We start from the raw sequence: 27,271 nt of genomic DNA on the forward strand, positions 1-27,271 counted from the left end.
TCACTGATGGACTGACTGTCTTGAATGATTCCTTAGTCCTGTGTCCTTAAAAGGGAAGAATAAAACCAATATCAAACAGGCCACAAATGGCTTCAGCAGTGGCTCAAGCATTACACAAAGCCACTGCTGGTAGACATGTTTGGATCCGACGGGCCATGGGCTTTTAAAGAGAATGATGGCTTCAGCTGGTTTCCTAAAGCCATTGTTGGGAATGGAAACAGTTTCCTCTGTTACTGTTAGATCATTTGGAGTTTCTTAAGTGGTTTCCCCCCTGGTAGTGCTGGAAAGTCCTCGGAGTAATTCCTGCACATTTCTCTGACCCACCTACTTCCATCATTGATTAAAACCATGTTTTAGTAGGCTCTAATTACATATTCTGCTGATAGTCTAATCTGCAGAGCGCAGACATGGTGAATTAACTTTTTGTCTTTAACCACATCCTAGCAATTTATCACTACCCTGCCTTTTGATCTCAGTTCCTATGCTTGGGGAAAGATAGGAATCCCAGAGTCAGTCACAAACACTGCAAGCTACTCGCACATGGAAAAAAAAAATCAACTTCAATAGTGGGGAGATATGTTGCCTAATAGGAACTGAACTTTAGAAAACTTCAAAGATGCCACAGAAATCTGATTTTTAGAAGGAATTTGAAGATATATACAGCTGCTTCACTTAATTTGGAAACAAGAGCACCATTTTTACTTAGTTAACCAACCAGAACACCGAGTACAGAAAACACATGTCCCTGGGTAAGCAAGTAATTAAACGTGTGGCCCAATACTATTTTAAAGGAGCCTCTTGTATCAGCTTGCATTGATATCCAGGAGCTTTTTTAGGGGGATTCTTAAACTATTGACAGTTTACAGTCAGTTATAGGTGGGAATATTTATGGCATGGAAATTAGAAATACTATAAGATTTTCTAGAGAACTGTTTCAAACCAGCACACCATTGGTTTGACACCTCTATCAGACTACTTTAAAAGCCAAATCAATGACAGAAAAAAATCTCTCTAGCAGATGTGGGCTTTAGAGTTAGGCATACCTGAATTCAAATCCCAGCTGTTCTCTACTAGCTGTGTAACCTTGAGCCGAGGTGTTCATCCTCTCTGAGCCTCGATTTCCTCATCCGTACAATGAAAACATGAAATTACCTCACACAAAGTCATTTTGAGAATTAATGTGGGAGATACCATAATAAAGTATCTGGCCCACATATGACATAGTAAAAGTTAATCCGCTCTCTCACCCTTTAACCTGATCCAGCCTTAACACTTAGTTTCCTTCTAAAGCAATATTCCCTAGCTCATGAATGAAAGCAGTTTGGGGGGCCTAGAGAGAAATACAGGTCTGGGAAAAATAGCTGTAGAGGCAGAGTCCTGACATGTTCACAGCAGCATTATTTATAATTAAAAAAGGAAGAGAAGAAGGTAACCCAAAAAAAGTGACAAAAGAAAAAATTAAGTGAATTATGGTTTGTACAAATAACTATGCAAACATTAAAGTATTTACAGAGAATTTTAATAACAAGAGTAAATGGGGCAGTGCCTATAGCTCAGTGGGTAGAGCTCCAGCCACATAGACCGAGGCTGGCAGGTTCAAACCCAGCCCAGGCCAGCTAAACAACAATGACAACAGCAATGAAAAATAGCCGGATGTTGTGGTGGACACCTGTAGTCCCAGCTACTTGGGAGGCTGAGGCAAGAGAATCACTTAAGCCCAAGAGTTTGAGGTTGCTGGGGGCTGTGATGGCATGGCACTCTACTGAGGGTGACATAGTGAGACTCTATCTCAAAAAAAAAAAAGAGTAAATGCCTATAAGATTTATTGTTTTAAGTGCAGTGTAGAGGGTCAGTATTTCGTCTGCAGAACATGTAAATGATCACACATCTACACAAAATACATATATGTAATTATACTCATTTGATATAAAGATGAAAAAGCTTTGTGGCAAAATATACACAGCAGACATTTCTGGGTGGTGGGATTATAAGTGAAGTTTATCATCTCTATCCTTTTTCATTAAGAAAACAACTTTATTTTTTTTTAATAAAAAAGAAGCTGTGCCCACTGCAAACCCATCTTTACTGAGGAGCCTGCGGCAGGACCGACGAAGGTGGAAGGTTCAAATGAAAAGAGGTAACAGGGAACTAGGGAAGTGACAATCACAGCGGCAGAGAACTTCTCTGCTATGTTGAAACCAACCCAAGAAGCTGGGAGGCCAGGAGCAAATGGGGTGCAGAGGTGATGAGAGAGAGGCAGAGAGGAGGGGCCGTGAGTAGAACCTCCCAGTGGGTGCTCAGAGGGAAAACCGTGAAAAAGTTGAGCAGTGGAAACTTCTGTAAAGTAGTTTTCTTGACATGCCAGGTGGTCAGGCTGAGGAAGGCTATCAAAAAAGCCTTTGTCTCTGCGGATCTTTAATAGGCGAAAGAAGCATGTCTTACCTTCCCAAGTCCAGTCACTGTGGCATCATTTGAAATAGCAAAGCCTGGGCTCAGCACCGGTAGTACAGTGGCTACGGCACCAGCCACGTGCACTGAGCTGGCAGGTTCAAACCAGGCCAGGGCCAGCTAAACAACAAGGACAACTGCAACAGAACAATAGCTGGGCATTACGGCAGGTGCCTGTAGTCCCAGCTACTTGGGAGGTGAAAAAGCACGAGAATCGCTTAAACCCAAGAGTTTGAGGTTGCTGTGAGCTGTGATGCCATGGAACTCTACCCAGGGCAACATAGTGGGACTGTCTAAAAAAAGAAAGAAAGGAAAGAAAAAAAGGAAAGAAAAAGAAAAAAAAAAAGCAATAGCAAAGCTTGGGAAAAATGTAAGTGGTTACCAGTAGATGATTGAAATGAAGTTACTATTATGCCCAGTCAATGGAATACTATGGAGCCATAAAAAAGGACAAGAAGGTTCTTTATGTATTGATAAAGAAAGACTTCCAAAATATAATTGCTTGTTTATTTAAAAAGGCAAGGTGGGCTTGGCACCTGTAGTTCAGTGGCTGAGGCGCTGGCCACATACACCGGAGCTAGTGAGTTCAAACCTAGGCCAGGCCTGCCAAACAACAATGACAACTGGAACCGAAAAATAGCCAGCCATTCTGGCTGGCACCTGTTATCCCAGATACTTGAGAAGCTGAGGCAAGAGAATTGCTTGAGCCCAAGAGTTTGAGGTTGCTGTGAGCTGAGACACAACAACACTCTACCAAGAGTGACATAGTGAGACTCTGTCTCAAAAATAAAATAAAATGGCAAGTGATAAACAGTGTGAATAGAGATAGTTTGTATTAAAAAAAGATGGAGAAGGGATTGGAAGAGAGACTTCCCAATAAATGCCTTTTCTCCATTTTGAATGATGGGAGTATTACTTACTTAATAAAAAATAAATAGAAAAAATGAACCCCTTGCTTTAGCTAAAGTCATTTCTGAAGAATGGACACTATGCTTTCTTGATTGAAATGATGTCTTTCTTTCTTTCTTTCCTTTCTTTTTTTTTTTTGTTGAGTTCTGATCCAATCTAGAATTTCTGGGGTAAAAATAAAGAGAAACTATGATCATGGTCAAACTCAGGGAAGTTAAGTCACTAATCTTGTATGATAAAGAACTCTAGCTGGAGGCTCAGTGCCTGTGGCTCAAGCTGCTAAGGTGCCAGCCACATACACCTAAGGTGGTGGGTTCGAGTCCAGCCCGGACCCACCAAACAACAATAACAGCTGCAACCAAAAAATAGCCGGGCGTTGTGGCGGGCGCCTGTGGTCCCAGCTACTTGGGAGGCTGAGGCAGGAGACTTGCTTGAGCTCAGGAGTTGGAGGTTGCTGTGAACTGTGAAGCCACGGCACTCTACCCAGGGGGATAGCTTGAGGCTCTCTCTAAAAAAAAAAAAAAGAAGAACTCTAGCTGGAGATAACTTTTCCCCAGCCCAGGCCTGATTGCAAAATTAACTGCTTGTATAGCGCTCCCTCTGGTGGAAAACATGGACATTGCAGAATTTTATACCAAATGTATGCAGTAAAATAGCAAATTGCCAGATATGGGATACCTGTAATTAAAAATATGTATGTATGTGTAGATGTATACATTAAGTCTTATATAAATATGAAAAGATTAATATCATATCTTTGTATGTAAATGATAACATCACAACGAAATCAGCCTGTAGCCTGGACACATAACATCAAACCTTTTCAAGCCAAACCTCTCTGTCTCATGAATACTATTGTGTCATTCTTTGAATAACTGCTCTTAGCTGTCAGTATGAATCTAGACTGATATTAGCATCAGAATTGTCGCTCATCTTTCTGCTGGCTTCTCCTTTGGATTAAATGATATTGTCAAGTTAAGAAAACTTTCTGGGATGGAACTGGGCACCTTGGGAGTCACACAGAACACTTTTGTGACAATTCTGATAGTTAAGATAGCTCTGTACGAGGCCAAATTAGGTCCTTAACAGGTCCCCCAGGGAGAGCACATCAAATCGATCATCAGCTTTAATTGGTACACTGGGAAAGTGGGGCAAACTTTTCTCTCCAAACTAGGTCATTATCCAGGAATTCCATAGGCAGCATAGGTAATCTCGGTCTCTGTCTCTGTCTCTGTCTCTGTCTCTGTCTCTGCCTCTGTCCCTATCTATCATCTCTATTTGAATCTCATATCCTCTGTAGCAAGGCTCGGCAGGTTTTTAATCCATGAGAGCTGTCACAGAAACCCAGCAGTTTGGGCAGCGCCTTTGGTTCAGTGGGTAGGGCGCCGGCTCCACATTAGGGTGGTGGGTTCAAACCTGGCCATGGCCAAACTGCAACAAAAAACAGCCAGGCATCGTGGCAGGCACCTGTAGTCCCAGCTACTCAAGAGGCTGAGGGAAGAGAATCACCTAAGCCCAAGAGCTGGAGGTTGAGGGCGATAAAGTAAGACTCCGTCTCAAAAAAAAAGAAACCCAGCAGTGCCTCCAGGTACCACTCCAGATCTGAACCAGAGGACAGAGAGAGGGAAATGAAACAAGTCTCAGAAATGGGCGAAACCTGACAGGCAGGAGGCAGAGAGAGGACCTTTCTACTAGACGCACATTATCTCACTTAGTCTTCACAGCAATCCCATAAAGCAGGAATCACTTTCTCTTGTTTAAAGATGTGGAAAGTGGGACTCTGAGAGTTTAATTAGCGTATCCATGGTTACCCTGCCCTTACAGGGCACAGCTGGGATCTGGAGGCAAGTGTGACTAAAAAGTCCATCTACATCAGGCTGGCTCTCAGGGACAAAAAGGAAAGTGAAAGGCGGGAAGGGAGAAGGGGAGACGAGAGAGGAATGATCAACGCCAACAACAGGCTGAGGGCCAGGGTCATTCAAAGCACATGGTCTAAGCTAGAATTTCTTTTTCTCATTTTCCCCAGTGTGAGTTACGCTGATTGCTGAGCAATCTCTGAGCTTTAGTCAAGATCTCCATATATATTGGTGGAGTAATGTCTCTGAGATTGTTCTGTATGTCTTTGAAACTGTCCCGTGGAGTTGCTTTGGTGGCTTCCTGGAGAAGCCTGCCCTTGGGCCCTCCAGGGGAGAAGGGGACACTTCTAATGTTTCCTGGGTTAATGGCGTATCAACCTGGGACAGCCTGCTTCAATCCTAACCAGCAAAACTCATGCATGGGCTAACTATTGATGTTTAATGTTGACTTGAGACCAATTTAAGATGAGATCAATTTAGGCTGCATACCCCGGTGGCTACTCTGAAGAACACAGAGACCTAGACAATGACCAAGAATGAACTCTGGTTTTCAAAGAACAAAACACAAGAAAAAAAAAGAAAAGAAAGGAATAAAGAAACTATGTTTCTCCACAGGAGGACAGTGAATTCTCAGTTATCTCCTTAAAGTGACAGCCATGCGGAACACTTCTGTGACAATCCCGTTGCAGGGGTCATCCAAGAGTCTCAGGAAAAGAAGCCATTGCCTTTGACATTCATGAGTGCATACACACAGATATACATATGCTCCCACACATTTTTAATACATGAAACAAGTATCCCCATAGTATTTAAGGCCATCTTATAAGATAGCACATTCCTTGTCACGGGAAGTTTGCAAAGAAAGTCTTGATAATCAGTTGCCAGTGAAAGAGTAAGAGAAAGAAGTAAATGACGTCTACAGAGTGGCAATGGGAGGGTGCCATTAGCTAAGTAAAATCATAGGGGTTCTCCTTTGGGTGGCAGACAGACTAGATTACCCACAAGATCTTTTGTAACATTATAACACCATGGGCCTGTTCAAAGGCTGACTTCTTTCTTTCCCATACAGACATTTTCAGAAGATACCAGTCTTGTCATTCTCCTTGTAAAACCTGCGAGGGATCTGCAACTCTGTGCACTTCCTGTTCAAAAGGTTGGTGTGGAGGGTATGGGAGGCGGCACGGGTCAGGCCAATTCATTAAACCCATGTACATTGGTGTCCTTGTAAATAGAGCTTTGTAGGTCTTTGGTCTAATTCCATTCCCACCATAGTGGCTAGTATGGAGACACACAGGGATCCAAACATTGACTAGTAATAAAAACTGGCTTTCAAAGGATTAAAAAAAAATTCTTAGCCCAAAAGCATGATGAAGTAAGATATCAATTGATTTGGTTGCAGAATTTGCTAGGTCTGGGTGGTGCCTTTGGCTCAAAAGGGTAGGGTGCCGATCCCATATGTCAAAGGTGGCCGGTTCAAACCCAGCCCCAGCCAAAAATGGCAAAAAAAAAAAAAAAAAAAAAATTAAAAAAAGAAAAAGAATTTGCTAGGTCTATGGGTACCTGACATTTTTAAAAGTTCTCTTAGGGCTGGGCACAGTGACGCACACATGTAATCCTAACACTCTGGGAGGCCGAGGTAGATGGATTGCTTGAGCTCAGGAATTCAAGACAAGCCTGAGCAAGAGAGAGACCCCATGTTTACCAAACATAGAATAATTGGCCTGGCCCAGCACAGTGGCTCATGCCTGTAATCCTAGCACTTTGGGAGACCGAGGCGCGTGGATTGCCTGAGCTCATGGGTTGGAGATTAGCTTGAGCCAAAGCGAGACCTCCATCTCTAAAAATAGGCGTTGTGGTGGGCACCTATAATCCCAACTACTTGGGAGGCTGAGGCAAGAGAATCACCTGAGCCCAAGAGTTGGCCATTGCTGTGAGCTATGATGCTACAGCACTCTACCCAAGGTGGCAAAGTGAGACTCTGTCTCAAAAACTAACTAAATAAACATTCTCCCACTCTTTGAAAATGTTCTATGCAGAATGAGAACTTAAGGTAAACAATATAAGAAGAGAAAAAGCCTGTAGGTTACTTCCTTTTTCAGCAACCAATACTGTGTTTGATAGTGGAGGGAGGAGGAACTAGGGCAACAACTAACAGTTCAGTAAATTACCAAGTGCTTCCATATCTATAAAAACAAAACACCACAAAAAAGCTCAGCGCCCATAGCACAGTGGTTACAGTGCCCACCAAGTATAACAAGGCTGGTGGGTTCAAAGCTGGCCCGGGCCAGCTAAACGACAACGACAACAACAACTACAACCAAAAAATAGCCAGGCATTGTAGCAGGCACCTGCTGTCCCAGCTACTTGGGAGGCTGAGGCAAGAGAATCACTTAAGCCCAAGAGTTTGAGGTTGCTGTGAGCTGTGATGCCACAGCACTCTACCCAGGGTGACATAGTGAGATTCTGTTTCAAAAAGAACAACAAGGCTCAGCACCTGTGGCTTAAGCGGCTAAGGCACCAGGCATATACACCTACGGTGGAGGGTTTGAATCCAGGCCGGACCCGCCAAACAACAATGACAGCTGCAACCAAAAAATAGCCAGGCGTTGTGGCAGGCGCCTGTGGTCCCAGCTACTTGGGAGGCTGAGGCAGGAGACTCGCTTGAGCCCAAGAGTTGGAGGTTGCTGTGAGCGTGATGCCATGGCACTCTACCCAGGGGGATAGCTTGAGGCTCTGTCTCAAAAAACAAAAACAAAAACAAAACAAAATAAAAGAATGTTATCTGAGCCTGTTTCATTTGTTAAAAAAAAGAAGAAGAATGTTTAAGTGACCATTATGAAGCCAGTTTAAAATGTACAGTGTTAATAGTGGGATCTGATATAAAAGAAGAATTTAAGATAGTAGATGAGCCATGAGTATAGAAATTTAAAAATTTACACTCTCAAAGTGAAAGAGTTTTCTTGGAATTTGGGGGTTATAGGTGATTAGATTTTTAAAATTTTATTTTGATCAATTATTAGTATTCTTTTATTAATTATTTGTTTATTTTTAAAAATTACTGTAAGAGCATAAATTCAAGTTGCCATGAATATCCACTCACAAGGGTGATTTTTGAATTGTTTTTTTAAGTAATGATTTCTGCCTTTTTCCATTAAACATAAACAAATGGACTGTTTTTAAAGGGGGAGTTGGGTGAAGAGCTGCAGCTTTGTTGTTGTCCTAAAGGTCAGCTGTCCTAAAGGTGTCACCAGGAGGACAAAGATGGAGTGTCATTAAGACTGGTCAGCCTGGGAAGGGAAGCCTCACAGTGACTCTTACCTAAAATCAGTAGGAAAATAAAACAGGGCAAAAGCTTCCTGTTAATTTCCTTTCTAGAGATTCAACTCGTGGTTGAGGACTTCACATCACTAATAAATATTTTGGTAAACCTGAAATAAGTGTCCCAGATACTTTGGGTTTCAGCAAGGTTTAAAAAGCCATTGCAGTGTCTCCGCGTGGATAGACACTTGATGACTGCTCTCGTCTCTCCCTTCTTGGATTCTAGGTACATATTTGTTAGCTCAGACCTGCGTTTCCGTCTGTCCCCAAGGCACGTGGCCCTCCACAGGGAGTGGGAGCTGTGAGAAGTGTACAGAGGACTGTGCCTCTTGCTCCAAAGACAGTCTTTGCATGAAGTGCCAGGATCAGCCAGGCCACCCTCTCGTCCTCCATGAAGGCAGGTGCTACTCCCAGTGTCCCAGGTAAGTTTCCTTCCTCCTTTCACTTCCCTCGTGCTCATTCTCCTGGGTATGTTGGGGGCAGTTCCATCCCGTGCACTAAATTCCTCTGCTCTGTGGCCACAGCACCCACCCCAGTGTTCTCTGTTGACTGACTGACACTGCTGTTGGCACAGCAGCCAAACCGCACCAGGCCACATGTCTTCTTCTTTGTGAGTGTTCTGTGCATATATTTTTACTTCTGTGAAAATGTTCTTTTTCCACCTCGTATCAATGATCAAGTGTCATCAGTGCCTGTCAGCTATCAATCATACTTACTCATTAATCTCTGCCTGCTGAGACTGAACTGGAGGTTGTTATTAACTTGCGTACTTAATGATGACTACCCTTTCCCAACTCTCTCTGGGATTCTCCAAATGTTCCAAATGGCAATGCATTAGGACAAGGAAGAAAAAGATGCATTTTGCCTTCCTTCAGTTAGGTGAGCACTCAGCATTTTGTTCTCCAGATCTGGGTTGAACCAAATATGCAATAGTCAAGATATTTTTTTTTTTTTTGAGCATTGGGAAAGCTACCACTATTATCTACGAATACGGCAGGCTATAGAGTTATAGATATGTGCTCTTCTGTTACAGGTAAGGTCATCTGATTACTGTGGGATCCCTCATCTTTGTGTACAAACACCCCCCCCCAAAACAGAAGAGACAGGGTCTGCAGTACATATACTATTCAGCTCATCTTAGGGGTGGAGAGGTTGTTACTATTTCTGAGAAATCATCCTTTTGGGTGTGATCCATCCTAGGCAATAAGATTTATAACAGGAATGCAACCTGCAATGAAACAGCATCCAGGTGTTACCGGACAACGAGGGTCTGGCCGCCTGTCACTGTCAGCCAATATGCAGAGACAGGGATCAGTCCACTAAAGGTTATTAGTCAGAAGGCCAGGATTCCGGAGCACAGTAAGAGTAGAGTCCTCTCCAAGACTGTTCTGTTCTTCCATCTCCAAAACCACAGTTTTATATGTAAAAAATTCAAAGCAAAGACCACGTTAACCTTTATTTTAAATAATAGTCAACGTAATAAACCCAGTGACCTATTGCACCATTCCAACTCAAAAGTAAATCTCCTAAATCAATCCCTCTAAACTACTCAAAATAGACATCTTTAGGGTGGGAGCTAAATTTACAAAACAGTAAGAATGGGAGGCAGGGGGTGAAGGCCAGGCAGGACCTAAACAGACCAGACCAGCTGTGTCAGGTCAGCCCCAGCCTGACATCTTATTCTCACTACATGTGCTCTCGTGGGTATTCAGAATTATTTATAAGTCAGCATTAGTGGCCCCTACTTTTTCTTTCTTTCTTTTTTTTTTTTTTTTTGAGACAGAGTCTCACTATGTCACCCTCGGTAGAGTGCTGTGACATCACAGGTCCCAGCAACCTCCAACTCCTAGGCTTAAGCCAGTGGTTCTCAACCTGTGGGTCATGATCCCTTTGCGACAATGAAAATACATCCTGCATATCGGATATTTACATTACGATTTATAACAGTAGCAAATATACAGTTATGAAGTAGCAACGAAAATAATTTTATGGTTGAGGGTCACTACAACATGCGGAACTGTATTACAGGGTCGTGGCATTAGGAGGCACTAGGAAGGTTGAGAATCACCAAATTAAGCCCTTCTCTTGCCTCAGACTCCCAAGTAGCTGGAACTACAGGTGCCCGCCACAACACCCAGCAATTTTTTGTTGCATTTGTCATCATTGTTTGGCTGGCCCAGGTTGGGTTCGTACCTGCCAGCCTCGGTGTACGTGGCCAGCACCATAACCACTGTGCTACAGGCACTGAGCCCCAACTTTTTCAAATATACTATATGTTTATGAAAGAAAAAAATTTGAATGATAACGTACATCATGATAGTTATTCAAAAGACAAAAAAAAAAAAAAAACGTAAGGTTGCACTCAGATTCACCAAATATAAACAGATTTGAACCTCTAGTAGAAGAAAAACAGTCTTTCTGTAGGCACTGCCTTGTCACCATCTCAGGTGCCTGTGAAATATCGGTGAAGCCACCAAATTACACAATGTTCAAATGATGAATATTCCTCTGGGCCCAAAGACTTCACCATAAAGTACTTAAATTCTTTGAGTTGAAGGACCTTTTTACTGCAGTTTAATACATGCAGCATTTCTTATCAAAAGAAACATTTGTCAATGGAAAAAGCAGCCATACTCTTTAAAATAATTTAAAGAGGTTTATTCTGAGTTTGGTTCTATACATTTGAGAGAGGCAGGAGCTATAGATCAAGTCATAAATCAATACACAGAAGGCCTATATTGACTTGGCCCGATAAGGCAAAACATCTCAAAGGGGTAATAGATGGGTTAAAAGAGTCTTTAGTTGCCAATTGGCTACAGGAGTTAAGCTTTGTTGAAAAGACCAAGAGTCAGTGGAAAAGGTGGCTTCAATTACAATAAGGGTCCAATCAGATGCAAGCCACCAGCCTTATGCTCAGACTCAAGTAGTTTGCTGTCTGCTGAGGACCTGCAGGTTTGTCTTGCATACCCTTAGGACCACTAATAAGTTAAAAAGGAATCCCTAAGAAAGGAGGGGGACAAGATGAGCCATATCTGAACTCTTTTCCTATGGCTAGCAACTCAGTTTCAGGGTTTGTCCTTGTCCAAGAAAAGGACCAGTCAGTCAGCAGCTGGAGGGAGCCTTATGGTTTTACTGTAGTTCATAGTCTTTTTTTTTTAGAGACAGAGTCTCATTTTATGGCCCTGGGTAGAGTGCCGTAGCAGAATCACATAGCTCACAGCAACCTCCAATTCCTGGGCTTAGGTGATTCTCTTGCCTCAGCCTCCCAAGCAGCTGGGCCTGCTCAGCCACAACGCCCGGCTGTTTTTATGTTGTAGTTTGAACCACCCTCGGTATATGGGGCTGGTGCCCTACTCACTAAGCCACAGGTGCCACCCAGTTCATAGTCTTTTTAAATAAAAATAATTGTGAAATAAAGCATTAACAAAATGTTTGTAAATACAGAGAGGAGACAGGAGGACCAACCACTGGGCAGACCTGTGTGGAGAAAGACCACGTTTAACAAAGTGGATCTCCAGGGACTGGGTGCGGTGGCTCACACCTGTAATCCTAACACTCTAGGAGGCCCAGGCGGGTGGATAACTTGAGCTCCCAAGTTCGAGACCAGTCTGAGCAAAAGCAAGAGCCCTATTCCTACTAAAAATAGAAAAACTGAGGCAAAAGGATTGCTTGAGCCCAAGAGTTGGAGGTTGCTGTGAGCTATGATGCTACGGCACTCTACCCAGGGTGACACTTGAGACTCTGTTTCAAAAACAGAACAACAACAACAACAAAAACAAAAAACAAAGTAATATCTGCGAATCATCTTCTCATGTTGTCTGGCTGTCTCCGGGCAGTTTCTCACATTCACTTCATTTTGATAGTCCTCACTAGTTTTCTGCTTTTTCCTTTTTGCTTGAACCCATTCTTTTCATTTCAGCCTCTTTCCAACACCTACTGATTGTCTTATGAGAAGAATCTGAAAACGTTTCTTCATGTGGCATCTTTTCAGGCTCTGTCCTACTAAGGAATTGTTTGTCTTCAGTGTACAAAAACTATTCTCTGGAGGTCTTAGCCAGGACTAGTTTGGTTTGTTTGTTTGTTTATTGGTGACAGAGTCTCACTCTGGCGTCATAGTTCATATCAACCTCAGACTCTCAGGCTCAAAAGATCCTTTTGCCTCAGCCTCCCAAATAGCTGGGACTATAGGCACCCACCACAATGCCCAGCTGGTTTTTCTGTTTTTAGTAGAGACAAGGTCTCACTCTCGTTCAGGCTTATCTTGAACCCCTGATCACCTGCCTCAGCCTCCCAGAGTGCTGAAATTACAGGCATGAGCCACTGCTCAGGCCCAGGCCTAGTGTTGAAATTCCCTAGAGGTCAGGCTGATACATAAAACTCCCACCTTTTGAAGGCAAGAGTGTGTCTTTCTGGTCCTTTGGGTGTGGCCCACCCTACCCTAAGTCCTCCCATTGCCAGCCATTCAAGGGTGGTGAGAGGGGCCCAACATGAATGACAAAGGCACTCCTATCACTTGGGAAGTTCCAAGGGTTTAGAGCTGTGTTTTTCAACCTTTTTTTTTTTTATCTCACAGCACACTTGAACCTATAGTTAGACTTCCGTGGCAGACTTAAATTGTGTTGATCAAAATAGAGTGAAAAGAATAATGCTTTATCCTTCTTTGAAAAATAATTTAATTCACGATCTTTAAAACTTTTCAAGGCACACCAGTTGAAAATCACTGGTTTATAGGTTGGCAAGGGAGAAAGGCCAGAGCTCACTTTGAGTGGAGTCAGTCTCTTTACTACACACGTAGGAACAACGAATGGTCAAATTTTCATTCAGTTAAAAGATGTGATCTGTTTGTGAAAGCACTAAATTTCCTTAATTTCAAAATTCTCAAATACAATCAAATTCCTGGTGAGCATATCACACATTTCTGTCCACCATCTTGTCAATTTCTTTCTTTTTTCTTTTTTCGTTTTTTTAAAGATAGAGCCTTGTTCTGTCAGCTGGCTAGAGTGCATTGGCATCATCGTAGCTCACTGCAACCTCAAACTCCTGGATTCTGGTGATCCTTCCACCTCAGTCACTGGGATTACAGGTGTGAGCCACCACACCCACCTGAAGCTCTTTTTTGTTTTTTTTTTTGAGACAGGGTCTCACTATGTCACCCTCAGTAGAGTGCCACAGCTCACAGCAACCTCAAACTCTTAGGCTTAAGCAATTCTCTTGCCTCAGCCTCCCAAGTAGCTGGGACTACAGGTGCCCACCATAATGCCCAGCTATTTTTTGGATGTAGCTGTCATTGTTGTTTGGCAGGCCTGGGCTGGGTTCAAACCTGCCAGCCCCGGTGTATGTGCCTTAGCTGCCAAGCTACGGACGCCAAGCCCTGAAACTCATTTTTAAGAGAGAGATTTAGTTTAGACAAAGTAGCTAAGTCTTTGTTCTTCAAATGTTCTCCATCCTAGTCAAAAAAAAAGCTAAGAATAATAAGATGTTAGGAAGCTTGATCTTAGCTTTCATCTAGATACTATTTACTTCTACCTAAGCTGCTTTTTTGTTTACTGAATGAATATAGTAAATAAATGACCGAAGGGATGATTACATGTATGATTATTAACTAATGTATCAAGTAAAAATTCGGTATAGAAGAGGGTCCCTCATTGTCATCAAGATTTAAAGAAGATTCTGGCCAGGCACAGTGGCTCACACCTGTAACTCTAGCACTGTGGGGGGCTAAGGTGGGAGCATCCTTTGAGCTCAAGCGTTCGAGACCAGCCTGAGCAAGAGGAGACCCCATTCCCACCAAAAATAAAAATAGTTAGGCATTGTGGTGAGCGCCTGTAGTCCCAGCTATTCAGGAGGCTGAGGCAGGAGAATCACTTGAGCTCTGGAGTTTGAGATTGCTGTGAGCTATGACACCACAGAACTCTAGCCCAGGGGACAGAGCAAGAATCTGTCTCCAGTGGAAAAAACGTAAAAATATTTAAAGAAGACTCTGGTAGATTGAGTTACTGGCTGCAATTTTCCCCCCTTCTCATATCCAAGTCCTCTGCCTGTAGCTTTGCAGCAACTGCCACCAGAGGCAAAATGAACTTCCCTGTCCCTTGACTTTGGCTGGGCTATGCCACTTGCTTTAACAGAAGAGAGGCAGGGAATTAAAAATTTCCTGATTGAGCCAGTTACAGTGGCTCACGCCTGTAACCCTAGCACTCCAGAGGCTGAGGTGAGTAAATTCCTGAACTCAGGAGTTCGAGACCAGCTTGAACAACAGCAGGACTCCACCTCTACTAAAAAATAGAAAAACTAGCTGGGTGTCATGGTGCACGCCTGTAGTTGCAAATACTCAGGAGGCTAAAGCAAGAGTATCACTTGAGCCCAAGAGTTTGAGGTTGCTGTGAGCTAGGACACTACAGCACTCTACCCAGGGTGACAAAGTGAGACTCTGCCTCAAAAAAAAACAAATTGCCAGACTGAACTTGGCCTCTTGTGCTTTTGTCACGGCCATGAGAAGAACATGCCTGGATGGCCTCTGTGCTGGGAACAAATGTGAAGACGTGGACTCAGGGTGCACTGGAGAGTTGAGCCCCTCAAACACCACCTAGACCTATTTACCCCCGCACAAGTGACTGTGTTTTAAGCCACTGAGTTGTGGGTCGGGGTGGTTTTTTAGGCAGCAGTACTATGGCAATGACGGACTAATAGAAGGGTCATTACAGAAACAATTGGAATAGATGCCTATGGCACCCGAAGTCCATTTTCTCTAAGCTGGTTTATGATTTTCCTGCTTCTGCAAGTTCCAGCACTTCCTTTCAGCTCTTCCCTTTCTTCATCTCCTAAATATATTTAAGAGGATTGAGATTTCATGCTCACTGTGTTCACACACCAATGAGTGATTTCTGTAATGTATCCCTAATCACTCAGAGATATTATATATGCAGTATATAGAGAGAGACATATAAATAGATAGATTATACATAGATATATATAATTTATTACTAATCACTCAGAGATACTATATATATGCAGACATCAGATTCCAACTGAAAGAAAGCCAACTGCACAAACGTACAGGTACTCAAAATATGTGCACTGCTGCGTGAGGATTTTCATAGTGTGTGTCTGAAAGACGTCATCAGAGCTTGAGGAACAGCATGCCAAGTCAAAAGTGGTTCCATTCTTACAGGGCAGTAACCCTTCTGAGGTTTTGAAAATAAGTTTTAATTGATTTTTTTTAAATGTATTAATTGAATAAAAAGTATTCTCTGCTATAAAGCTCTAACAAAAAGAAAACAAGAATGAAAATTGGGGAACCACAGGGAAAAGAGAAGATGACCAGGGCGGCACCTGTGGCTCAGTGAGTAGGGCCCTGGCCCCATATACCGAGCGTGGTGGGTTCGACCCAGTCCCAACCAAACTGCAATAAAAAAACAGCCAGGCATTGTGGCGGGCACCTGTGGTCCCAGCTATTTGAGAGGCTGAGGCAGGAGACTCGCTTGAGCCCAGGAGTGGGAGGTTGCTGTGAGCTGTGACGCCACGGCCCTCTACCGAGGGCAACAAAGTGAGACTCTGCCTCTAAAAAAATAAAAAAAAATTAAAAATAAAAATAAAAAAAGAGAATATGACTAAACTATGTACAGATTCCTAACAATTGTTTCCAACCAAATCACATTCACAAGGATCAGGCCCGTCCCTTTCATTCTGTTTTTTCATGTCCCTCTTTGCTGGACTTCCTCAGTAAATCCTGCAGATTCTCCTGGTTGGCAGTGGCAGCAGCCCTTCGGTTTTTAGACCTGGGTGTGGATCTCTGCCCTCACTGGTCACCCTCTCCACTTGTGCATCTCCTCCCTCTGCAGTGGCTTCTACGCAGAGAACGGCACGTGTGAACGCTGCAGCTCCACTTGCAGAACATGTGAAGAAAATGCCTCCAACTGCCGTTCCTGTGATGGAGACCTTGTCGTGCACCATGGAGTGTGCCAGGAGTCCTGTCCCGAGGGGCACGTGGCTGTGGAGGGTGTGTGCAAGCCCTGCCCCGAGAGCTGTCAGGAATGCATCCATGAGAAAACATGCAAAGGTACTTGAGAGCATCCCAAGGGGGAGCACGGCTCTGCTGAGCCAGCTGGGTGGAGAGTGAGGGGTCCAGAGAGACTGTGGGAGCCTGTCTCCCTCCCTTTCCTGAAATGAATCTGTCCCTGTGCTGATCATTGAGGAAATCGAGGGTGAGACACGTCATTTTCATGATGGATTCTGCAAGTGAAGACACACAGGAGCCTTTTGTATCCTTTCTCCCCCACGTGTACACACACAGAAGGTGTGCCAAGCATTATCCCAGATTCTAGAGATACAAATCAAAGTGCATAATGCCTATCTTTTTAAGCACAAAATCTTACAAACAGATATTAAACAATAAAAAAGAAGTAGCTAGAAAATTTCAATTGTTACAAAGAATAAGGAAGACAAGTTCAGGCAACTGTAAAACTGAGATTAGCTCTCTGGCTGTGAACAGTCTCCCCTCAACCCCTGACCCTCAGAATTATCTCCTAGGAAAATCTGCCTACTGTCCTTTTTGAAATAAGAAAGACTCTGACTCAGCACCTGTAGCTCAGCAGGTAGGGCGCCAGCCACATACACCAGAGCTAGTGAGTTTGAATCCAGCCAAACAATGACAACTACAACCAAAAAATACCCAGGTGTTGTGGTGGGCACCTATAGTCCCAACTACGTGGGAGGCTGAGGCAAGAGAATTGCTTAAGCCCAAGAGTTTGAGGTTGCCGTGAGCTGTGATGTCACAGCACTCTACTGAGGGCGACATAATAAGACTCTGTCTCAAAAAAAAAAAAAAGGCAGACTCACTTAACTTTCCTTTCCAAGATGCTCTTTAGGTGTGACCTAATGAGTTTTTCAGGATTCCCCCAATTTCTCTCAAATAAGAAAATAAACTCAATGCATTCTTTATACTCATTAGCCATTTATTTATTGTTCTACCCTATTAATCCATGAAAAATTAACTAACCCACAGTTCCTAAAGTGCTTTTTATATTGAATGAAGTGTGAGATGCTTGATACAATTTTAAAAATCTGTTAATGTTCTTTAGGTTTTCCTAACAATACTGCCAGAGTCTTAGCCATCCCTGGTACCACAACACTGAAATTTTTTTCCATGTTCAAAGGGAAGGCAACACATTGTGGCCTCCTCCTTTCCAGGGAGGACTTGTTAGACGTTGATGCTGTGCCCCAGCAGGGTGTGGATGGGGCAAGTGTACCCTCAGATCAAAAGAACCAAAGTAGTGGAGGACAGACTACCCCACTGCAAAAGCAATGAATTCCTCTCTCCTATACCCTGGGGATAACTTGCTTCTTCCTCCTGCCCACAGAATGCATGCCTGGGTTCTTCCTGCACAATGACATGTGCCATCAGTCTTGTCCCAAAGGCTTCTATATGGACTCAAGCCATTGTGTCCTCTGTCATGAAGACTGTCTGGAATGCAGAGGCCCAGAAGCTGATGACTGTGATATCTGTGCTGATGCTTCCTTGGCCCTCTATAATGGGCTGTGCTTGGACGAGTGTCCATCAGGAACTTACTATGACGAAAATACTAATAATTGCAGAGGTAAAGACTTTCAGGATACATGGCCATGCATGGCATCTCAGGGAACCAAATGAGATGTGTTTCTGCTCAGACAAAATAGGCTTTGGAGATTGTACAGTTTCAGCCCCAGAGCTGTCATCTCACCTTTTATTATCCCACTTGAGGAAACATACTTTAAATTGATTTTAATTAATTTTTTAAATGAATCACTCATAAGGCCAAGTGTGGTGGCTCTCATCCGTAATCCTAGCACTCTGAGAGGCCAAGGGGATGGATTACTTGAGCTCAGGAGTTTGAGACCAGCCTGAGCAAGAGCAAGACCCCATCTGTACTAAAAATAGAAAAACTAGCCAGACATGGTAATGTAGGCCTGTAGTTCTAGCTACTTGGGAGGCTGAGGCTAGAAGATCCATAGCTTGATCCCAGGAATATGAGGTTGCTGTGAGCTATGATGACACCACAGCACTCTGCCTGGGGCAACAGAGTCTCAAAAAAAAAAAAAAAAAGAATCACTCATAAGCTTTGATCATGTAACTTTAGTTATTAAGACATCATGTGGACGTGTAACCATCCCCAGTTTGCTGTGTGAAGTGCAGCAAGTCAGTACATCAGTGTACTGGGCTGCAGCAGAGAAAAAGGTTCACTCACAAGGCAGCCAAACAAGGAGATCAAGGGAATCTCAAATCTGCTTCCCGGAGGAGCTGGGGACAAGGGATTTTCAGCAGTTAGGGTGAGTAGTGGGCCAGGACGTGGGGATTAGAGACTGTTGGAAGAGTGCAGGGTGAGGTCATGGGAGGGGGAGATGGAAGAGTGCAGTATTATACTGATTCGGTTCTCCCGTGGGGGTCTTCAAACCAATTGGAATCCAGGCTCTGAAAAACACCTGAAGCAATTCTTAAACAAAAGCCTTAGGATTCCTACATCAGAGGCCTCTCTGTAGGAACAATGGGGATACAGGTCAGTATTTAGTGCTACGTGGCTTGGTAAGCAGCTGAGAGGACGTGCACCAAAGTGCAGTCTGATTAGTGTTTAATCATAACTGGTGGAGGAGGATGGAAAAAATCATGTTTCTATCCAGAACCTAGATTATAATTCTCAGAAACCCTGTTCACTGATGTGAACAGTTTCAGAAACCTCCTCACATCAGTGACTAAGAACTACTGATCAAAAAGATTTCTCAGGTTGGGTGGCTCACACCTATAATCCCAGTGCTTTGGGAGACCAATGTGTGAGTATTGCTTGAGGCCAGAAGTTCGAGACAGCCTGGGTAATATAGTTAGACTCTGTTTCTATAAAACATTAAAAAAAAAATGAAAATTATTGCATGAAGATTTACGACAGAGAAGATGAGCCTTCAAAAGTCATCCAAAATGGGAGAGCTTTGTAAAAATGTCAAACCTGGCTGATGCCTGTGGCTCAGTGGGTGGGGCACTGGCCCCATATGCCCAGGGTGGCAGGTTCAAACCCATCCCTGGCCAAACTGCGACAACAACAACAAAATAGCAGGGCATTATGGCAGGTATCTGTGCCAGCTACTCAGGAGGCTGAGGCAAGAGAATCACCTAAGCCCAGGAGTTGAAGGTTGCTGTGAGCTGTGACAGCACAGCACTCCACCAAGGGAAATAAAGTGAGATTCTGTCTCTTTAAAAAGAAAAAAAGTCAAACCATTATAAGTTTATAGCATAAGCAAACTGTGCCTCGGAGGAATTGCCTGATTCCCCCATCTCCTTTCATTGCCAGCCCCCCATCCAAAGCTCCACCCCTTCATCCTTCTCATCTCTGCTTCTCCTGCTCCAAGGCCCCCATCTCATCTCCCACTCAGCACTTCACTCACTGCATGTCCAAGAAAGGAACACCTTTTTATAGTTTAACTAGACATGAATTGTTTGCCTCTTATTATTTATCAAAGAGAAGAAAAATAAAATAAGTAGTCTATGACTAGAAGTGTTCTCAGAACACATGACAGAAGCATTCTGGGGCATGGGGCTTTCCCAGAGCTCCAGGATGGAGGCAGTTTTTGTGTTTTATATAAAGTACTATTTAGCATCAGTGTCCCACCTACTGACTTATCAAAGCACGTGGGCTTCAAGCTGGACAGCTGTGCCTGTGTGCGGTGGAGGTGGGAGTTAGCATGTGAGGCAGGCTATGGAACCAAGGTTCAGCTTCATGGAGAAGGTTAAGGACTCAGCCCAGGGCTTCAGTGTCATCCTAGTCTTGCAAGTAATCGGGCAGCCACTGAGGTTCCACTTTCAGCCTTTCCCGGGTGTTCAATAACCAAAGTCATTTACCATAAAAGAGAGCTTTGCACATTTCAGAGTATGTTTTCCTAGTTTGTCTGATTTAATTATCCCCTTGAGAAAGTCCCCGGTTGTCTATTAGAATCACCCAGGAAGCTCTAAAAAATTACAGATGTCTGTGCCCACCTCAGACCAACATTTTAAATTTCTTTGGCCTACCCACATGCCCCATAATTTTGATGCTTGGTTAGAGTCACGAGCCATTGAGGTAAGTATCAGTCTCCTCCATTTCTCTGAGAAAGGAATTGATGCGTGGAGAAGTTAGACACTTGCTTAATACGACCCAGATGGTAAGGACAGAGTGGTAACCTCTCTCAAGGTCTCTCCCTACAACGCCGTCACACTTTCCACCAGTCCACGGGAAGGCTGGCAGAATCTGGTACTGGGAGAAACAGGGTGATGACCTGCATTGCCAGAGATAAGGCACAAAGGACCTGTCTAAGTCTCAAGATTTGGGTGGGCCTGGAGAGGCATCTGGAACAGAGCAGTCTCTAAGCTGAGTCTCCTCCGAGACACAGAAGGCCTTTGGATCCATTCTTATCACTCCGGATTAGCCCCTAATTGATAGTACAGACATCTCTGAAAATCCCACACCGTTCTTGAGGCTCTGGGTCAGCACTAGCAAGAGTGTTTGTTGAGGTCCTAGTTCAACTCCTGATCCTACTACCCTCTTCCAGTTAAGTGACTTACCCAGTCTCAATTTCCTGATCTAGTTAAAATGAGATGGTAATAGGAAAAATCGGAATCCTACACCTCTGTTCACCCAGGGAATGCTTACTGCGGGTCTGCTCGGCACTGTGTGTTCTCCCAGGCCTGAAATGGTCCAGCAGGAAATGGTCCAGACAGAATCCCTGCCTTTGTGGAGCTCACATTCTTTGGGGGAAGCCAGACTCTGAAGACCATTAAGAGAAAAACTAAGACAGGGCAGGGAAACATGAAGATGGGCTGAAACTTGAGAGATGAGAGATATCACTGAGAGAGGAAGGGAGCGAACCACGCACCGCGTATGAGGCCAGGCAAGTAAGTTCACGAACTCATCCTCAGAGAAGTGCTACATACCTCGTTGCTGAGTAGCACTCCTGTCCCCAGATGGCCACGGGAGTACTTGGAAGATACTCAGCGATGAGGTATGTAGCACTTTTTCTAGGCTGAGTTCACAAACATACTTGCCTGGCCTCGTGTATCTGGGAGAAGAGAATTCTGAGCAGAGAGAATGGCAACTGCTAAAACTCAGAGGTGGGAGAGCAAGTTGTTTTTCCATTTGTCTAGCAAATATTTATTGAGCACCTATGATAGGCCAGGCCCTCTCATTGACACTGTGCGTTCAAAAATAAATACAAAAGTGAACTTTTTTTTTTTTTGTCAATGGGCAATTACGTATAATATACAGCAGCAATTGCAGTGTTACTGGGAAGTGAAGGCATTCTGGAGGTGGTGGGGGACCAGCAAACAAGTCTCACTGTGACAGCTGAGAAGGACAGATGCCGGTGTGGACATGGGCCCAAGCAGCTGCAGAATTGCTTGTTATGATTTTGTTGTCGTTTGGGTAATTACAGTCAGCCTTTCTAATATATCTGAGGTGTCTGCTGCGGGAAGGTGCCCTCTGGGTATTACCGAGAAAGCAAACAGCCATTTTTTCTCATTTTGCAACAAGAATGCTCCATGACGGAGCCCAGGGGCTGTCCCTAACTCACGGCCCGCACCTTTGGCAGAGAGCACTAGAACTCTCCAGATGAAATGTGGAAGGAATGTGAACACCTTTTCCAGGGGGAGGTGTTCCCTAAAGGGGTGCCTGGGTCCTCCCTCTCTCACTGTCTGTGTCCTGCCCCCACCACACCCACAGATTGCTACAAGTCCTGCTCGACCTGCTCGTCCCCTGGGACCTGCACGACTTGTCAGGAAGGCCTGATGCTGAACGACCACGGGGACTGCGTGCCTAAGAACAAGTGCAGCCACTCCGAGTACTGGGATGAGGAGGCTTCTCGCTGCAAGCCCTGTCACGCTCAATGCTTCAGCTGCACAGGGCCCGCCAAGGACCAGTGTCAGGGTTGTCCAAGGAGGAGTCTTCTTCTCAGTGAGTTCCTTCTCCTCGGAGGAGGGCTTTGCTTTTCCCTCCCTCTGGGAAGCCACCTTGCACCGTGCCGAGTGTCTAGCAGATGTGGGGGGTTTTCTTTTTAATTTTTGCTTTGTGTTTGAGAAATTTTTAAGCCTACAGAGAAGGCAGGAGTGTGAGAGAACAGCACTCCCATGCCCTAATGAATTACCTGTTGCTGATCTTTGATTCATTTACGTTATCAGTTGTTTGCCCTTTCTTTCTCTATGTAAACATATAATAACCCACAACATTTTTTTTAAAACCATTTGAGGGCAAGTTTCTCCAATCACGGTCCCTTTCCCACAAGCAGGTCAGTACGTGTTCACCTTGATGCGTTGCTGTAATAGACCATCCGTCTAAACATTTCGTCAGTTCCCCTTTAGGACAGGCTTCAGTCTAGAGTCAGGCACTGCATTTAGCTTCCATATCCATTTAGCCTCCGTTAATCTACAATGTTTCCAAAACTATTTTTGTCTTTCATAGTATTAACACTTTTGTTTTTTTTTTTTTAGACAGATTCTCACTCTTTCACCCTGGGTAGAGTGCCATGGCATCATAGCTCACAGCAACCTCTTGGGCTTAAGTGATCCTCTTGCCTCAGCCTCCCGAGTAGCTGAGATTCTAGGCACCCAGTGCATTAATACTTTAGATGAGAATGCAGTCGCTATTCCACCTTTTGGATTGTTGTGAAGTTTCCCTGTGATTGGATAGAGAGTATTTGTTCTCAGCCAGGACTCTTCACAGGTGATGCTGAGAATCATAATTGGAGGCATATGATACCCCCCTGCCCCTCATCAGTGATGTTAACGTTGACCAGCTGGTCAAGATGTTCAGTCAGTGTATCCACTGCATAATTACTATTTATTCCCTTGCAAATAATAAGCAGCCTGTGGGGACACACTTCAAGAACCTCTAGGCTGAGTGGCTCAGGACCATAATCCTGGCACTCTAGGAGGCCTAGGCAGGAGGATTACTTGAGCTCAGGAGTTCAAGACCAGCCTGAGCAAGAGTGAGATCCCATCTTTGCTAAAAATACAAAAATGAGCCAGGTGTTGTGGAAGGTGCTAAGGCAGGAGGAGCACTTGAACTCAGGAGTTTGAGGTGGCTGTGAACTAGGATGATGCCATAGCACTCTTCCTTGGGCAACAGAGTGAAACTGTGTATTTAAAAAAATAATAAATAACATGTAGCTGTTCTGCTCCTCATCAGATTTCCCCCTGAGTTAGCATCCTAAGTTGGCCTCTTCCAGCAGATCAGGACTGAAGGCTCTTGTTCATATGAGGCAATGCACTGCAACTTTGAGGGATACCACAATTAGACTTGAAATAAGCATAGGAGAAAGAAAGTGAAATGAAATGAAACTCCACTAAAAGAGGAAGGTGTAGGAGGGAGAAGGAAGAGATGGCTATGACAGTATTAACACATGTCTCCCCGACCAGCAGAGGAGGCCTGAGACACCAGGTGCTCAAAGTGGAAAGTGCAGCAAGTCTTTCCTCTTCCTTTTGAGCAGGGAAATGAATTCCCCTGCTAAGACACAGGGACGCCTACCTCATAGCACTCCTGATCACTTCACCATAGGAAATCCTCAAAGCTGTCTTTGAGAGTGAGCTGTCCACCCACTTTACAAATCTCTGTGACTCTCCTTCCCCGTAGTTGGTGTTTCACGAAAACATTTCCTCCATCCGCATCTCCTATATAATCCCCCCACCCCATCCCTTCTCTCCCCCACCCCCCAAATCCCCAATACGTTGGGACTTTCTTTTCTAATTATCCCTAATCTAGAGCACCACCCGTGGTCACCTCAGATGCCTTCGTATAAAGAAAAAGACATCTTATCACTGCAAAGTGGTCTTCGCTTAAACAGGCTAGAACTGAGTCATCAGCTCTGGTGTGTGACACGGTGTGCGACATGGCACAGAGCTGTTATCCCCCAAAGGCGAAGTTCAGGATTCGTTCAGCCTGGTCTTCTCACGCTTTCACCACCCTGCCCCACGCCACGAGGGTCAGGCTAGTTATAAACTAAATAACTCTTTGGAGATTGTGGTAGCTGAATAAAGGCTCCCCCTAGAGATGTCCTATCCCAATCCCTAGATCCTACAGATATATTACTTTGCACAATAAAAGGGACTTTGGCAGTTGTGTTTTAATTAAGGATTTTGGCATAGGGGGATTATCCTAGATTATCCAGGGATGCTGAAGGTAGTCACGGGGACCTGATAAGAGAGGGGCAAGGTGAGCTGGGGAAGGTGATGTGACCAGAGGCAGAGGGGACAGGGAAGATGCCGTGCTGCCGCCTTTGAAATCAAAGGAGGAGGCTATGAGCCAAGGAATGCAGGTGGGTTCTCGTAGGTGGAAAGGGCCTCTAGGAAGAACAGAGCCCTGTGGACCCATTCTAGACTTCTGACCCCCAGAACAGTAAGATAATAAGTTTGCGTTGCTTCAAGCCCCCAGGTTGATGATAATTTGTTAGAGCAGTTATGGGAAAATAATACAGAAGGAGGTGTCTTCCCCTTAGAGGCTTGAGGGTTCCCCTAGTTAACTGCAAGTTCCACCAGCTGAACAGGGGCTCAGACTGTGATTTCTGTTGTACCAACCACAGTGGGTCCACCCTGACTTCTGTTCCCCTGAATTCCTGAAAGCCTTAGGACATTCATCTTAGTTCCCAGGCATATGCAGCAGCCCAAGGGACGCCTACACACCCCTCTTCCCACCACACACACAGTGGGGAGAACATAGAGGAGGCTTGGATGTCATATCCAATGTCCAGACAGACTCTTCCTCCCACGACAGACATGACCTGTGTGGACAACTGCCCAGAGGGCTACTACGCAGAGGAGGACCACCACCGCTGCGCACCCTGCCATAGCTCCTGCAGGACGTGTGAAGGGAGATACAGTGGGCAGTGCCAGTCCTGCCGACCAGGCTGGCTGCAGCTGGGGAGGGAGTGCCTGCGGCAGTGCAGAGAAGGGTAAGCACTCAGCACACATCCCCCCACCGGGGTCCACAGCCACTCACATAAACCCGTTTTGCAGATGAGGAATCTAAGGCGCAGACCACTTAGACAACCAGATCTGAGACTCAGTGCTAGTAAAGGTGAGCTGATTCACAATCAGGAGGAGAAACAAACAGGAGAAGGCAAAGTGAACCAACGAGATAACACAAAGGGCCAGACAGTCAGATCAGACTCACATGATCTCAGGCGGTGATGGTCCTCACCAGGGAATCAAAGGATCCCCACAACCGCAAGGCAGATGCAGAGCCTCCTTCCCTGGGAGAAGTCCAGGACCATTCATGGAGGTTCTTTTTCTTTGGCTTTAGGATTTCTTCTAATTGAAATTTAAAATTTCAGTTCTCACCTGCTTGTGTGAAGAGAGCAGGGCATGTGGAACACTGATTTACAAAGGAAACAACTTCAGTTACCATCTCCATTTATATTATTAATTCTCCAATTTGTCGTGTCCCCATAAATCCACAAATTAAGAGGTTTGTTATCATAAACAACCTAGACACACTTGATGTATCTCCTTCTAAAAGCATGTCATAGATAAGGATTCTATTATTTTTCTGCTGGGAAAAACAGAGTATTTATTAGAAGGCCTGGTTACCAGTGTGTTTGGAACAGGATTTGAGTACGTCATCCCTTTTTTTCCTCCAGGGAATCCCCAGTAAAGAGAAAGGCCTCTTCCTTCCCAGTCAGTAATCCAGGTCACCAAGAGCCTCTGGAGATTCCAGACCTGAGTAAAGAACTATAACCTTAGACCTTCCCCAGATGCTTTTGCCAAACTTGACACTTCTGCTCAGTCCTATAGGAATTACTGTTTATGTCATAACATATATATATCATATATATATATATTTTTTTTTTGAGACAGAGTCTCTGCTGCTATAGGTAGAGTACTGTGGCAACCTAGCTCACAACAATCTCAAACTCTTGGGCTCAAACAATCTTCTCACCTCAGCCTCCCAAGTAGCTGGGACTATAGGCACCAGCCACAATACCTGGCTATTTTTCTATTTTTTACTAGAGATGTGGTCTCACTCTTGATTAGGCTGATCTTGAACTCCTGAGTTCAAGCTATCCACCCCTCTTGGGTCTCCTGATATCAGGTGCGGTGGCTCATGCCTGTAATCCTAGCACTTTTTAATAATTAAATATATGTGTTTAATTTATTTATTCATTTTAGGCAGGAGAAAGGGATGGGTAAATTCACACTAAATGAGTACAATGCATACTATCTGGGAGATAGTATAATCTGCAATTATAACCTTGACTCAAACTGTACAAAAATAATGTATATAGCCAAACACAATTACAACCTTGACTCAAACTGTGTAAAAGTAATACATATAACCAAAAGATTTATACCCCCATAACATTCTAAAATAAAATTTAAAAAAATAAAAAATATATTTATTTATTTTAGAGACAGAGTCTCTCTGTCACCCAGGCTGGAGTGCAGTGGCATCATCACAGTTCACTGCCACCTCAAACTCCTAGGCTCAAGCGATCCTCCTGCCTCAGCCTCCTAAGTAGCTGGGACTACAGGTGCTCAGCAGGAAGCTTGGATAATTTTTTGTAGGGATAGGGTATTGCTGTGTTGTCTCATTCATTTCAGTGATGTATATTGTCTTCCATCTTTATTTAACTCATTCATCCACTCATTTCTTTAACACATGTTTCATGGCAAGCACCTTGTATGTGTGAATAAGATAAGTAAGGCAAAAAGACTTTGGTCTTTAAGAGCTTATTCTTCTATAACTCCTCCCAAGAAAATG

The 27,271-nt window shown here is 44.1% G+C and overlaps 1 protein-coding gene across 1 annotated transcript in view; it reads left to right on the forward strand.

Annotated features, from left to right (window-relative positions):
- Positions 1-27,271, forward strand: part of PCSK5 (proprotein convertase subtilisin/kexin type 5) — a 430,298-nt gene that overhangs the window by 382,281 nt on the left and 20,746 nt on the right. The window contains exons 28-34 of the mRNA XM_012813041.1: positions 2,057-2,137; positions 6,283-6,366; positions 8,758-8,953; positions 16,370-16,587; positions 17,888-18,124; positions 22,244-22,474; positions 25,286-25,463. Coding sequence (XP_012668495.1) covers positions 2,057-2,137; positions 6,283-6,366; positions 8,758-8,953; positions 16,370-16,587; positions 17,888-18,124; positions 22,244-22,474; positions 25,286-25,463 — 1,225 coding nt within the window. The remainder of the gene's footprint in view (positions 1-2,056; positions 2,138-6,282; positions 6,367-8,757; positions 8,954-16,369; positions 16,588-17,887; positions 18,125-22,243; positions 22,475-25,285; positions 25,464-27,271) is intronic.

Source organism: Otolemur garnettii, unplaced genomic scaffold (genome assembly GCF_000181295.1).
Source record: "Otolemur garnettii isolate 467f Iridium unplaced genomic scaffold, OtoGar3 scaffold00006, whole genome shotgun sequence".
Taxonomy (NCBI): Eukaryota; Metazoa; Chordata; class Mammalia; order Primates; family Galagidae; genus Otolemur; species Otolemur garnettii.